At 62.8% G+C, this 11,533-nt stretch overlaps 2 protein-coding genes across 10 annotated transcripts in view; one reads left to right on the top strand and one right to left on the bottom strand.

Annotated features, from left to right (window-relative positions):
- Positions 1-3,154: 3,154 nt before the first annotated feature.
- HIC1 (HIC ZBTB transcriptional repressor 1) lies at positions 3,155-7,897 on the top strand. Of its 2 annotated transcripts, none has more exons than XM_042914606.1 (2): positions 3,155-3,276; positions 4,745-7,897. In XM_042914606.1, exon 2 carries the CDS (start codon positions 4,765-4,767, stop codon positions 6,904-6,906), a length of 2,142 nt encoding a protein of 713 aa, XP_042770540.1. In that variant the 5' UTR covers positions 3,155-3,276; positions 4,745-4,764; the 3' UTR covers positions 6,907-7,897. The 2 variants fall into 2 exon arrangements, with proteins under 2 accessions (XP_042770540.1, XP_042770539.1); XM_042914605.1 differs by lacking the exon at positions 3,155-3,276 and adding an exon at positions 4,322-4,388.
- SMG6 (SMG6 nonsense mediated mRNA decay factor) overlaps positions 7,897-11,533 on the bottom strand; it is a 227,439-nt gene continuing 223,802 nt past the window's right edge. For all 8 annotated transcript variants that reach the window (XM_042914577.1, XM_042914575.1, XM_042914576.1 and 5 more), the window contains one exon: positions 7,897-9,735. In XM_042914577.1, coding sequence (XP_042770511.1) covers positions 9,605-9,735 — 131 coding nt within the window. In that variant the 3' untranslated portion in view covers positions 7,897-9,604. The remainder of the gene's footprint in view (positions 9,736-11,533) is intronic.

The raw sequence follows: 11,533 nt of genomic DNA, 5'->3' as shown, positions 1-11,533 counted from the left end.
GCTGGGGGCCGGCTGGAGGATGGTGCAGGGAGGGCGCACGGTCCGTTACTCCTTTATTCACTCAGGGACACCTGGAGGTGCAATCCCACCTCGCGCCCTGCCTTCCGGGCAGCCCCCATTCCCACTCCTCAGTTCCTGAACCCGACGGCTCTGTGGCGTCGCAAGATGACCCTCGGCGGCGTTATACCCCGCATGGCCACTGCAGTGCCGTCACCTTGGGGCAGGAGGTACAGGAGAGGAAGCTACACCCGAGGAGGGGCTAAGGCAGCATGTAGAACTGTGGCGTCCGGGAGATGAGGGAAGAAGAGTGGAGGAGCCCAGGGCTTTCAGAAGCTTTTAGAAGGAGTCTGGGCCTAGAAAGGAAGGCCTATTGGGGAGGCGGGGGAGGGGGGTTGTCCAGGTACCAGTCAGGAGCTGGAGATCCCACAAAAGTTGAGGAAAGTGGCTTGGACCCCCCAGAAATTGAGCAAGGGGTTCCTCCATGAGGGATCTGTGGGAAAGGTGGCAGGAGAAGGGGGTGAGTGGAAGAGGAAGCCTCAGCAAATGGAGGGGAGGAGGGCAGGTCGGAGGTGTCAGTTTCAGAGCCTGGCCCCGAGCAAACCCCATTTAGGACCCATTTGTGGGCACTGGCAGAGCTCATATGAGGGTTATAATGAGTGAAGGAGACCAAGGGCTCAGCAGCTTGGAGGGCAGAGAGAGGTCTCCAGAGGGTGGAGGGGCAAGACCACTTCCCGGGGGAGTTAGAGTTTCTGGAGGTATGAGTTGACAGGAAGGGCCTATGCCATGTGGGGCAGAATTCCCCTGAACAAGAACAGGGAAATGTATGATCCTGGCTCCATCAGTTGAGGGAAGTTCTAAATGTTGGAGGGTGAATGTGTTCAGAGGGAGGAGATGGATTGGGGGCCGGGGGAGCAGTGCCAGGCTAGTAGGGTAGGTAAAAACTAGGGAGGGAGGGAAAGGTCAAAGACTGAAGAAGAGTGAAGGCCACAGGAAGACAGCAAAGCTAGTGGCAGGGCTGTAAGATCCTCCCATACAGATGTAAGGACAGCTTGAGGGTAGGGATGGAGCCAATGAGTTGACTTAGGGAGTGGGGATCCCTGGAGAGTGTTGAAGAAAATCAAAGTGGGCACAATGGACACTGCACAAAAGAGACACTGGGCTGAGGGGCTCCTTTTGGGGCTAGGATCTGGTCCCCTCAAGATTACAGGAGAGGTCCTGCACAACCTTTGGAATCTAGCCTCCTGGAATCCCCGCCCACCCCGCCCCCTGCTTTTTTTTTTGCCTCCAACCTTTGTCCCTGTGGTTCTCTTCTCCAGGACTGCCTTTCTACCTGGGGGGAGAACTCCTATTCATCCATCAAAGCCCATCTTTAAAGAGTGGTTTTCTGAGGAGCCTTTCTGCCTTTCTCCAGCACTCCATACACCTTTTTATTATTCCCCCCACCTCAGTGCAGAACACATCCATCCCTCCGCCAACATGTCGGGGGCCATCTCCCCTAGAGGGCGGCAGCTCCGGAACCTACCGTTTTCATTCTTGGGAGCTCACTGCAACCCCAGCGAGGGGACCGTGGGGAGATGGAGGAGAGGACTGGAATAAAATGGATCCAGAACACGGAGTAGAAACAGAGTGAGGGCAGAGTCAGAACGCAGTGGGAGTCTTTAGGACCGGCGGGGACCATGGCCCCGAGGCCGTGAAGATGTCAGCGAAGGAAAGAGAGCCTCTGGGGGGCGCCCGAGACCTTAGTGTCTGTCAGGGACCGCGAGTGGCCGCGCCAGCGGCCCCTCAGTGAGTGACTCAGCTACTACCTCTGGCGGGGGCGTGGGGGTGGAGGACTGCGCGAGGGGCGGCAAGCGCGGCACCCACCCTCCCAGCGGCCCTAGGCGGTTGCTAAGCTCTCCAAGGCCTTAGAGAGACGCGATCTGGGCGAACCTCATCGGTTACTATGGTAACTCTGCGTCCCAGCCTCTCGCTCGCGACAGCTGAGAGAGGCGCAGCCAATCAGAAGCTGCAGGCGTTCTCCCGGACCCACTACCCACCCCCCCCCACCCCCCACGTGTGGGCAGGGGTCAGAAGGTGCGGGGAGGAGGCGTAGCAGGGGCGGTGGAGACCCGGCACTCACTACAGGCCCGGTGCGGCGGCGGGGCCACGCGGGGCCACTTCCGGAGTAGCCGTGCGAGTGCCCACGCGCCAGTGCAGGATCTCCTCCCTCCCAGAAAGGGCATCACCTCAAGAACCGGGCCTTCTCGGTGGGGTGCAGAACTTTGCCCGGGGATCCCCGGTTGCCGGCCCTGCTGTCACTTTTGGGGTTAGTGTGTTGGAGACAAGTGCAAGCAGGTCCCTCAAAATGGCTCACACGGGGAATCTAGGGGCTGGGGTCGATTCTGCGGGACCACCAAGAGGCGCTGTCCAGCTATTCCCAGTCGGATATCCTGGGGTCTCTCCAGAAACCTACAAGTTCAGGAGGGGCTGATTAGCTCTGCCCAGGCTCGTGGAGGGCCCTATGTGACGGCCTCCTGAGTATCCCAGAGAGCCAGGACTTGAACTTAAGAAGGGGGCAGGTGTGTGTTTGTGCCAACATGCGTGCCTGCAGGTGTCAGTGCCTGGAGAGGGTCTGGGTGCAAATAGGTTTATGCTGTCTGTGTGCACCTAACTCATGTGGCTGAGTGAAGGTGGGTGTGTTGGGGGGTGGGGTGGGTATAAATGGACAGTCCCATCCAGGAATGTGTCAGGAGAACCTCCAAAGATCTTGTCTACCTTCTTTTGTCTTAGGACTTCTATAACCGCCCCCCCCCCCATCTACTGTCACCAGTGTCCCCTCCATGTGGGCAGGACTTCTCCAAGCCGAGGCAATGTGAGAATCTAGAAATATGTACATGGGAGCGTTTAGCTCAAAACCCCAGAGTTTGTGGGGGCTCTAAGTTCTGAAGCCTGGGTTCTCACGTGGGCACATCTGGGGGGTGAACCTGCGAGTAGACCTCATTCCCCGGTACAGCTTCGCAACCCAGGTGCACGGGAGGGAGGTGGCGGCTGTGTCGCGCAGAGCCTCGCACGGCCGCGAGGTGGCGCCATAGCTGCAGCAGCGTGAGCTGGCCCGGGCCGCTCCAGATAAGAGTGTGCGGAAAGCGCGGCGGGGCTGAGACGCGACCAGGACGCGGGGAGGACGGACCATCAGGACAGACCGACCGGGGGCCCGGCGGGCGGAGGGCAGCGCAGCGCAGCCACGTCCCCCCTGGATCCGCCGGCAGCCGGGCCCGGGGCTTCCGACATGCCCCCCAGGTGGGTCCTCAGACTCGGGACCGGGAGGGACAGGGGACCCGGACAGCCCGGTCCTCACGCGCTGGCCGCCTCGGGCGCATCCTCCGGCGCGGGCGCCCCAACGCGGCTGGCGTTCAGGACTCCGGGTGTCGCCCCTAGAGGACTCAGGACCGCCGGGCTGCTGCTCTGCGCCGGGTTCACGGCGGGGTCAGCGGCCCGGGGCCGACTCTGCCCGCACATGGGCTGGAGAGGCGAAGGGAAGGGGAGCTGGCGGGCGGGGCTGGCAGGGGCGCTGCCCTGGCACAGCTCGGCGCCTGGCAGCGGGGCGGGTGGGGCGCCGGCTAGGAGCTGCCACCGCCACGGGGAGGGAAGCCGGGTCGGGCAGCGGCCGCAGGTAACGGGCCGCGAGGCCCTGCGGGCCAGGCGGGGAACAGGGTGGGCAGACGAACGAGCGGGCAGGGGAGTTCAGGGCTCGGCCCAGGCCCCAGGGCCGCCTGGCTGCCGAAATTGGGGGCCGAGAGGAAAAGCTGAGAGTCGAGGGACTGGGGCTGGCGCGCTTCTCCCGGCCTGTCTGAAGTTAGGAAACTTTTCCCCAAGTTTGGGGCGGCGGAGTTCCCGCGGAGAAGGGGCCGAAGGGAGCTGGGGAGGGAGGCGCGGGCCCGCGAATGCAGAGCTGAGGCCGAGGCCGGGGCCGGGACGCGGGTGGGGCGCAGGCCGGGGTCAGGGCCGCAGCCGGCTGTGCGCCGTGCCCGCCCGGGGCGCTGCCCCCTCCCTCCCCTGGGAGCTGCGTGGCTCCCCCCTCCCCCCCACCTGCTTCCTGCCTCAGCCTCCTGCCCCGATATAACGCCCTCCCTGCGCCGGGGCCGGCCTTCGTGCTCTGCCCGCCACGGCAGCCTCTGCCTCCGCTCCCCGCGCCGCGGCCGCGCCCCGGCCCCAACTGAGGGCCTGACAGCCCCCAGGCAAGGCGGCGCCACGGCGGGCACCGCGCTCCCCTCCACTGGATCACTTCCCCCAGCTGGGGCAACTTCTCCCGAGGCGGGAGGCGCTTTTTACTCGGCTCCCTAATATCCCAGTTGGGCAAACTTCTCGGCCCTGAATGACTTTTCCTGAAGCGGACATTTTCCTCAAATCGGGTAACTGTCTCCGAAGGGGTCACTTCCCCCAAACAGTTTTCTCCTCGGAAGTCCCCAGGACCCAGCCCCTGGGCCCGGTGGCCTCCGGGCCTGGGTGTGCAGGCCAGTCTGGCCCCCTCTCCACCAGCCACTCTCCTACGCCTTCTTCTGGTCCAGGCCACCGGCCCAGGCTTCCACACTAGGAGGCCGCCGATCCTCTGCTAGTGCCCAGGCCGCGGTGCTCGATGCCCCTGCCTAGCTGAGGGGAAGGGGAAGGGGAAGTTGGTGGGGGGTGGGGGGTGGGGGAGAAGTGGCCAGCTGGATACAGGCAGCGGGGGCTCCTGAGGCTCTGACCCGGCTGCTGTGTGTCCCTGCAGGAGAGTGTGCTGGGCAGACGATGCTGGACACGATGGAGGCGCCGGGCCACTCGAGGCAGCTGCTGCTGCAGCTCAACAACCAGCGCACCAAGGGCTTCTTGTGCGACGTGATCATCGTGGTGCAGAACGCCCTCTTCCGCGCGCACAAGAACGTGCTGGCGGCCAGCAGCGCCTACCTCAAGTCCCTGGTGGTGCATGACAACCTGCTCAACCTGGACCATGACATGGTGAGCCCGGCGGTGTTCCGCCTGGTGCTGGACTTCATCTACACCGGCCGCCTGGCTGATGGCGCAGAGGCGGCGGCGGCAGCGGCCGTGGCCCCGGGGGCTGAGCCGAGCCTGGGCGCCGTGCTGGCCGCCGCCAGCTACCTGCAGATCCCCGACCTCGTGGCGTTGTGCAAAAAGCGCCTCAAGCGCCACGGCAAGTACTGCCACCTGCGGGGCGGCGGGGGCGGCGGCGGCGGTTATGCACCCTACGGGAGGCCGGGCCGTGGCCTTCGGGCAGCCACGCCCGTCATCCAGGCCTGCTACTCGTCCCCAGCCGGGCCTCCGCCGCCGCCCGCCGCCGAGCCGTCTACGGGCCCCGAGGCCGCAGTGAACACGCACTGCGCGGAGCTGTACGCCTCGGGCCCCGGCCCGGCCTCGGCGCTCTGCGCCCCGGAGCGCCGCTGCTCCCCGCTCTGCGGCCTGGACCTGTCCAAGAAAAGCCCGCCGGGCTCCGCGCCTCCAGAGCGGCCGCCGGGCGAGCGCGAACTGCCCCCGCGCCCAGACAGTCCTCCCAGCGCCGGCCCCGCAGCCTACAAAGAGCCACCGCTCGCCCTGCCACCGCTGCCGCCGCTGCCCTTCCAGAAGCTGGAGGAGGCTGTACCGCCTCCGGACCCGTTCCGTGGCGGCGGCGGCAGCCCGGGACCCGAGCCCCCGGGCCGCCCCGACGGACCCAGCCTTCTCTATCGCTGGATGAAGCACGAGCCAGGCCTGGGCAGCTACGGCGACGAGCTGGGCCGGGAGCGCGGCTCCCCCAGCGAGCGCTGCGAGGAGCGCGGCGGGGACCCGGCCGCTTCGCCCGGGGTACCCCCACTGGGCCTGGCGCCGCCGCGCTACCAGGGCAGCTTGGACGGGCCAGGCGCGGGCGGCGACGGCGACGACTACAAGAGCAGCAGCGAGGAGACGGGCAGCAGCGAGGACCCCAGCCCGCCCGGCGGCCACCTCGAGGGCTACCCATGCCCGCACCTGGCCTATGGCGAGCCTGAGAGCTTCGGTGACAACCTGTACGTGTGCATTCCGTGCGGCAAGGGCTTCCCCAGCTCGGAGCAGCTGAATGCGCACGTGGAAGCTCACGTGGAGGAGGAGGAAGCGCTGTACGGCAGGGCCGAGGCGGCTGAGGTAGCGGCGGGGGCCGCCGGCTTGGGGCCCCCTTTTGGAGGCAGTGGGGACAAGGTCGCTGGGGCTCCGGGCGGCCTTGGCGAGCTGCTGCGGCCTTACCGCTGCGCGTCGTGCGACAAGAGCTACAAGGACCCGGCCACGCTGCGGCAGCACGAGAAGACGCACTGGCTGACCCGGCCCTATCCGTGCACCATCTGCGGGAAGAAGTTCACGCAGCGCGGGACCATGACGCGCCACATGCGCAGCCACCTGGGCCTCAAACCCTTCGCGTGCGACGCGTGCGGCATGCGCTTCACGCGCCAGTACCGCCTGACAGAGCACATGCGCATCCACTCGGGCGAGAAGCCCTACGAGTGCCAGGTGTGCGGCGGCAAGTTCGCACAGCAACGCAACCTCATCAGCCACATGAAAATGCACGCCGTGGGTGGCGCGGCAGGCGCAGCCGGGGCGCTGGCGGGTCTGGGGGGGCTACCCGGCGTCCCCGGCCCCGACGGCAAGGGCAAGCTCGACTTTCCCGAGGGCGTCTTTGCTGTGGCCCGCCTCACGGCCGAACAGCTGAGCCTGAAGCAGCAGGACAAGGCAGCCGCGGCCGAGCTGCTGGCGCAGACCACGCACTTCCTGCACGACCCCAAGGTGGCGCTGGAGAGCCTCTACCCGCTGGCTAAGTTCACCGCGGAGCTGGGCCTCAGCCCCGACAAGGCGGCCGAGGTGCTGAGCCAGGGAGCGCACCTGGCCGCCGGACCCGACGGCCGGACCATCGACCGTTTTTCCCCGACCTAGAGCGCCTCATGCCGGCCCGACTTGCCGCCGCCGCGTGGCCCCGGCCCGTGGCCCCAGGGAGCGGCGGCGGCAGCCGCGAGCAGGCACACCGCGCCGGACAACTGTAGTAGCAGCGGCAGCGTCGCCGCGGTGGCGGCGGCCCCACCTGGCCTCACTGCTTTGTGCCTTAGCCCGGGGGTTGGGGTGGGGGGTGAAACCCCGGGACGGGGGTGGGATGGGGGAAGGGAGATTTATATTTTTGATATCAGCTTTGACCAAAGGAGACCCCCGGCCCTTCTCCGCCTCTTCCTGTGGTTCGTTGGCCCCCTCCCCTGGCTCCGCGCTGCTCTTGGAGGGAGGGGTGTCACTGATGGGGCGCTCCCAGCCCTACCTCCGGCCCTTGCGACCACACCCATTCTCACTGTGAATCTCCCTGCTGGGGTCGGAGCGTCGGGCAGAGTTGGGGAGTGGGGAGGGGACTGAGCCGGCCGGAGGGCCCCCCCTCCGCCCCCCGCTCCCGCCCGCCCCGGGACTGATAATGTGAAGTTCCTCATTTTGCACAAGTGGCACTAGCCCCAGGGCCAACCCTTCCCTCCCTCTGGAGTCCGAGGGCTGAGACAGCCCTGGCCTACCGGTCTCCCACTCCCGCGGTGTCCTCCCCCCTCCCCTGGGGCCCCGGACCATATTTATTGCATGCGCCCCGGGCGGCCCCCCACCTCGAGCCCAGGCTGGGCTGGGCTGGAACGTGGTCTCTTTAGCTCCCTCCTCCCCAGTTTGTATATTTCCTACCTTGTACACAGGCTCTTCCAGAGCCGCTTCCATTTTCTATACTCGAACCAAACAGCAATAAAGCAGTAACCAAGGACCCTGGACCCTGCTCCTCTCTTCTGCCCTGCACAAGGACCTGGGTGGGTGGAGGGGCCAGACACACCCCCTCATACAGGTGCAGAGAGAAACTTGCGCCTTCTTCCCTCCCCGATCCCAGAGACAGATGGGCAAGAGTTAGGCATGTTCATAACTAAAAATTTATTAAGGGAAACAAAACCAGTGCTGCAAATGGGGCAGAAAGGAGAGACAGGTCTCCCACCCACCCAGTCATTGGCCTTCATCCAGGGGAGAGGATATCAAAGGAGAGGCCGGGACCCTGTACCCCAAAGAGTCCGTCTTCTGAGGCTCTGGGGCACTCATCCCCCTGAACCACTGGTGGCTCTCCTGCACAGTACCCCCTTATTCAGGTATAATCTTGGGGCCTCAGGGAGGGTACAGCTTCATTCCCATCCTCTGGCCAGGCTGTACAGTCCAGACAGGGAGCTTTGGGGGATTCCCCCTCTGGTCCCATCAAAATTTACTCCTGGCTCCTCCTCAAGGCCCTGTCTTCCTCCAAGTTCCTCTCATCCCTGTCCCTGGCTTGGGAGAACCCATTCCCAGTAGGAAGCCTCTCGAGTGAGGCTTTGGACACAGGTGCCAGCTTAAGAGGCAACAAAAACCTCAAAGGCCAAAAGGCCCCTGTGTCAAGTTCTTCTAGGGCAAAGCTAGAAAGGGTGAAAACTCCAGGCTTGGCAATGCCCCTCTCAGGCACTGGCCCATCCTACCCTCAGGCGGTGCTGTAGGAGCCTGGAAGTTTCTCAGAGCGCAGGGGCCTGAGAAAGGTTTGGGCAGGAACACTTTATTAGGGTCCTGCCACAGAGAAGGAAGAGGTATCAGAGGAGGTACCAAAGGAGGAAGATTCAGAGTGGGAACCCCCATGGCAAGGACCTGAGGTGAAGAAGTTGAGGGGATCAGGGAGGTGAGAGGCATCACCAGAAAGGGAAGGGGGGCAAGGGGAGGATTCAGGAGAGAGAGAGAGAGAGAGAGAGAGAGAGAGAGAGAGAGAGAGAGAGAAGGGGGGGAGGGGGGAGGAACTGAGAAAAGTCTGAAGAAACTTCATGAAATGGGACCTAGAACAAAAGGAAGGCCAATGAGGGAGAGGAGCAGGCAAAGGCCACCCAGGAAGCATGAGCCTGAGACCATATGTCCCCTCCCTCTAGACCCATGACCATCCAAGGGGAAACGAGTGGCAAAGTGTAACGGACTCAGATGGATAAGGACAGGAAGAGCAGTAGGATGGATGTGTGTTTGGGGTTAGGGGTAGGAAAGGTGGGGCCTAGGGCTGCTGTTGGGGATCTAGTGTCCAGAACCCAACCTGGGTCCCTAGGGGAATCCAGGCCTCCGAGAGAGACACACACCCTGGGCACTCTCTTCATGGCATGACCAAAGCCTCTTGGGACACATTCAGGACAGGGGTTCTGAAGATTGAAGGGACCCGTCATTTCGCCTGCACCTGATGGAAATGCAACCCCTACCCTATCTCCAGCTGAGAAAGTGTCTGAGTCCCTGTGCTGAGAAGGCCTTCCCCCAGCCCTTGAACTAGACAGGGGGAGGGAGAAAGGCTGAGACCATGGGTGGCCTATCTGGCTCACCCACCTGCTGTCACTGCAGCCAGCCACCTCCCTGCTAAATCTTGGCAGCCCAGGAGGGTCCCAGCAGCTTCCGCCCGACCCTCAGGAGGGGCTCTGTGAGGAGCAGCTCCCCCACAGCACGGCCACGGCGTGGGTTGGAAGAGGATGGTTTATTGTCTGGGTGGATTGGTGGCTCAGGCACGTGGGCATCTTCGTTGCTACACTGGGCGCCTGGTGGCCTCTCAGGAATGGTTCCGGGGGGAGACCCCGATGCGGCCCTCTCAGCCCACCTGGGCCCACGTGAGGAAGGCCGGGATGTCCCGCACAGGCACATTCCTCGTCAGTGCCTTCACACGCAGGTTGCGGTCATCCGTCAACAGCACCACCTCCCGCAGTAGCCGGATTGGCTCCTCTGTAGGCAGGAGAGAGCAGAAGGACTTCAATGAGGGCAGGAGGCAGAGGCACAGGCTGCCTCTCCTCTCTCTGGAGGTTGGGGTGGGGGTGGGGGGAATGTGGTCCCGTAGGGGTCAGGGCCGGTCATTTCCTGGCCCTTCTGTAAGTCTTTCCCTCACGCAATCGGCTGAGGGTACCCCTCCCCTATCGGCTTAGAGAGGACCATGCTGGGCCAGCGCTGGCCTTGTGCTTCAGACCCCCGCCTCCAGCACAGGGCTGTGTTGCCTCCTGCCTAGAGATCTGCCTGAGCCACTGGCCTCCACAGACCCTTCTCCCAGGATGCTGAACTGAAGGGGTAGAAGGAGCCCCTTTCCTTCTACTCCTTCTGACTGTATGGCTGGTCCTGGACTCACAATTACTACTCTCTTTTTTGCACATCCTCTCCCTCCAAGGCTAACGGGCCAATGCTTTAAGTATTAAGAGGTAGAAAGCTCAAGATGGAATCCACAGTGTATCCAGGCTCCCAGATGTGAGAAGAGGGGTTAGTTTAGGGGAGCTCTAAGGAAAGGAGGGCCAGGGTCCCTGGCAGAGCCGCGGCCAAGGTGGCCCTGAGCTAGAGTCCAATGATTTCCTCCATTACATGAAAGTAATCCACGTAAATGGTGAGAACCTTGAACAGTAGAGAAGAGGACAAAGGAAAGGAAAAGTCACAGTCATCCATCCAGCTGTCTCCCTTCATGTGTCTCTGTCTTGCTCCCGAGGGCTCGATCTGTGCGTGCTTTCGGATTTCTTTATGCACGTGTGAGTACGTATACTTGTTACATAAGCTTTTTTCCTACATTATAATCATACTAGCCATATTTACTTTATTCAAATTTTACATATTTTAAAGCTCTTTCTATATCAGCACAGGCAGCCTTTGTTCTTTTTAGATGACCTCTTAGCAAGATGTCTTCCACTACCTCTCTTCCCCTAATTTCCTAACCTCTTAATGTACTGGGGAGATTCAACCAGGGCCAAGTACCCACACAAGTGACATCCCCACCCCTGGGCAGGCCGCTTGGTGGCAGGCCCACCCCTCAGTCCCAGGCTGGGTATTTCCTGACGGAGGTCCGGCAGACAGTGAGGCACAGGAAGTGTCCTGCGGGGCTTGCTGACTGCGGGGGGCTGGCGGTGCTGGGCAATCGCAAATGTCCAGGTCAGACCTGAACGGTTTCAGGCTTGCCAGCTCCAGGCAGGGAGGCTGAGAACTGGCCGTCAGCCTGGGAGGAGTTTGGGGGAAGAGGGAGGGAGAGGCTGAGGACGCTGGTGAGCAGAGGGGAGAGGTGGAAGGAGGAGGGGTGGGGAGCAGAGGGGAGAGGTGGAAGGAGGAGGGGTGGGAGGTGAGGGGCTGCGGTGGGCAGATGGGGAGAGGATGGCCGCCTGGGCAGAGAGGAGGCCTGGAGCTGGAGCTCAACTGCCTGGGCCTGGGCCCTCTGGCATGGTGGTGCTGGCCTGTGCTAATGTGGGGTTCCCAGCTGGCTGCTCAAGGCAGCCCCACCGCTCCTGCCCTGGGGCTCGGACCAAGAGAGTCCCAGACCTTAGGTCAGTTGACTAAGGCCCTGCGTTGCTGGCAGGGGTCTGCAGGGGTTTCTGTGGATACTTTCAGACATTTTTAACAATAAACATCCTCTGTTTTGACACTGGTAACTTCACTTTGTTAGAAACCAGAGACTGTCATCTTGTCAGGCCCCATCCGCCATAATCCACATGATTTTAAAATTCAACATCGTTTACACATAAACATTTAGTGATGGTTTCTCTGTGAATCTGACAAG

The sequence above is a fragment of the Panthera leo genome, chromosome E1 (genome assembly GCF_018350215.1).
Source record: "Panthera leo isolate Ple1 chromosome E1, P.leo_Ple1_pat1.1, whole genome shotgun sequence".
In the NCBI taxonomy this organism is placed as follows: domain Eukaryota; kingdom Metazoa; phylum Chordata; class Mammalia; order Carnivora; family Felidae; genus Panthera; species Panthera leo.
Note: the sequence above shows the minus strand (reverse complement) of the source record. Positions and strands in the feature narration are given on the sequence as shown.

What these genes read in the sequence shown, in the direction of transcription:
- HIC1 (XM_042914605.1), top strand. Translation starts at nt 4,352, where the DNA reads ATGACTTTTCCTGAAGCGGACATTTTCCTCAAATCGG. An exon ending in GGACATTTTCCTCAAATCGG is followed by an intron (nt 4,389 to 4,744) that starts GTAACTGTCTCC and finishes GTGTCCCTGCAG; the next exon opens with GAGAGTGTGCTGGGCAGACG.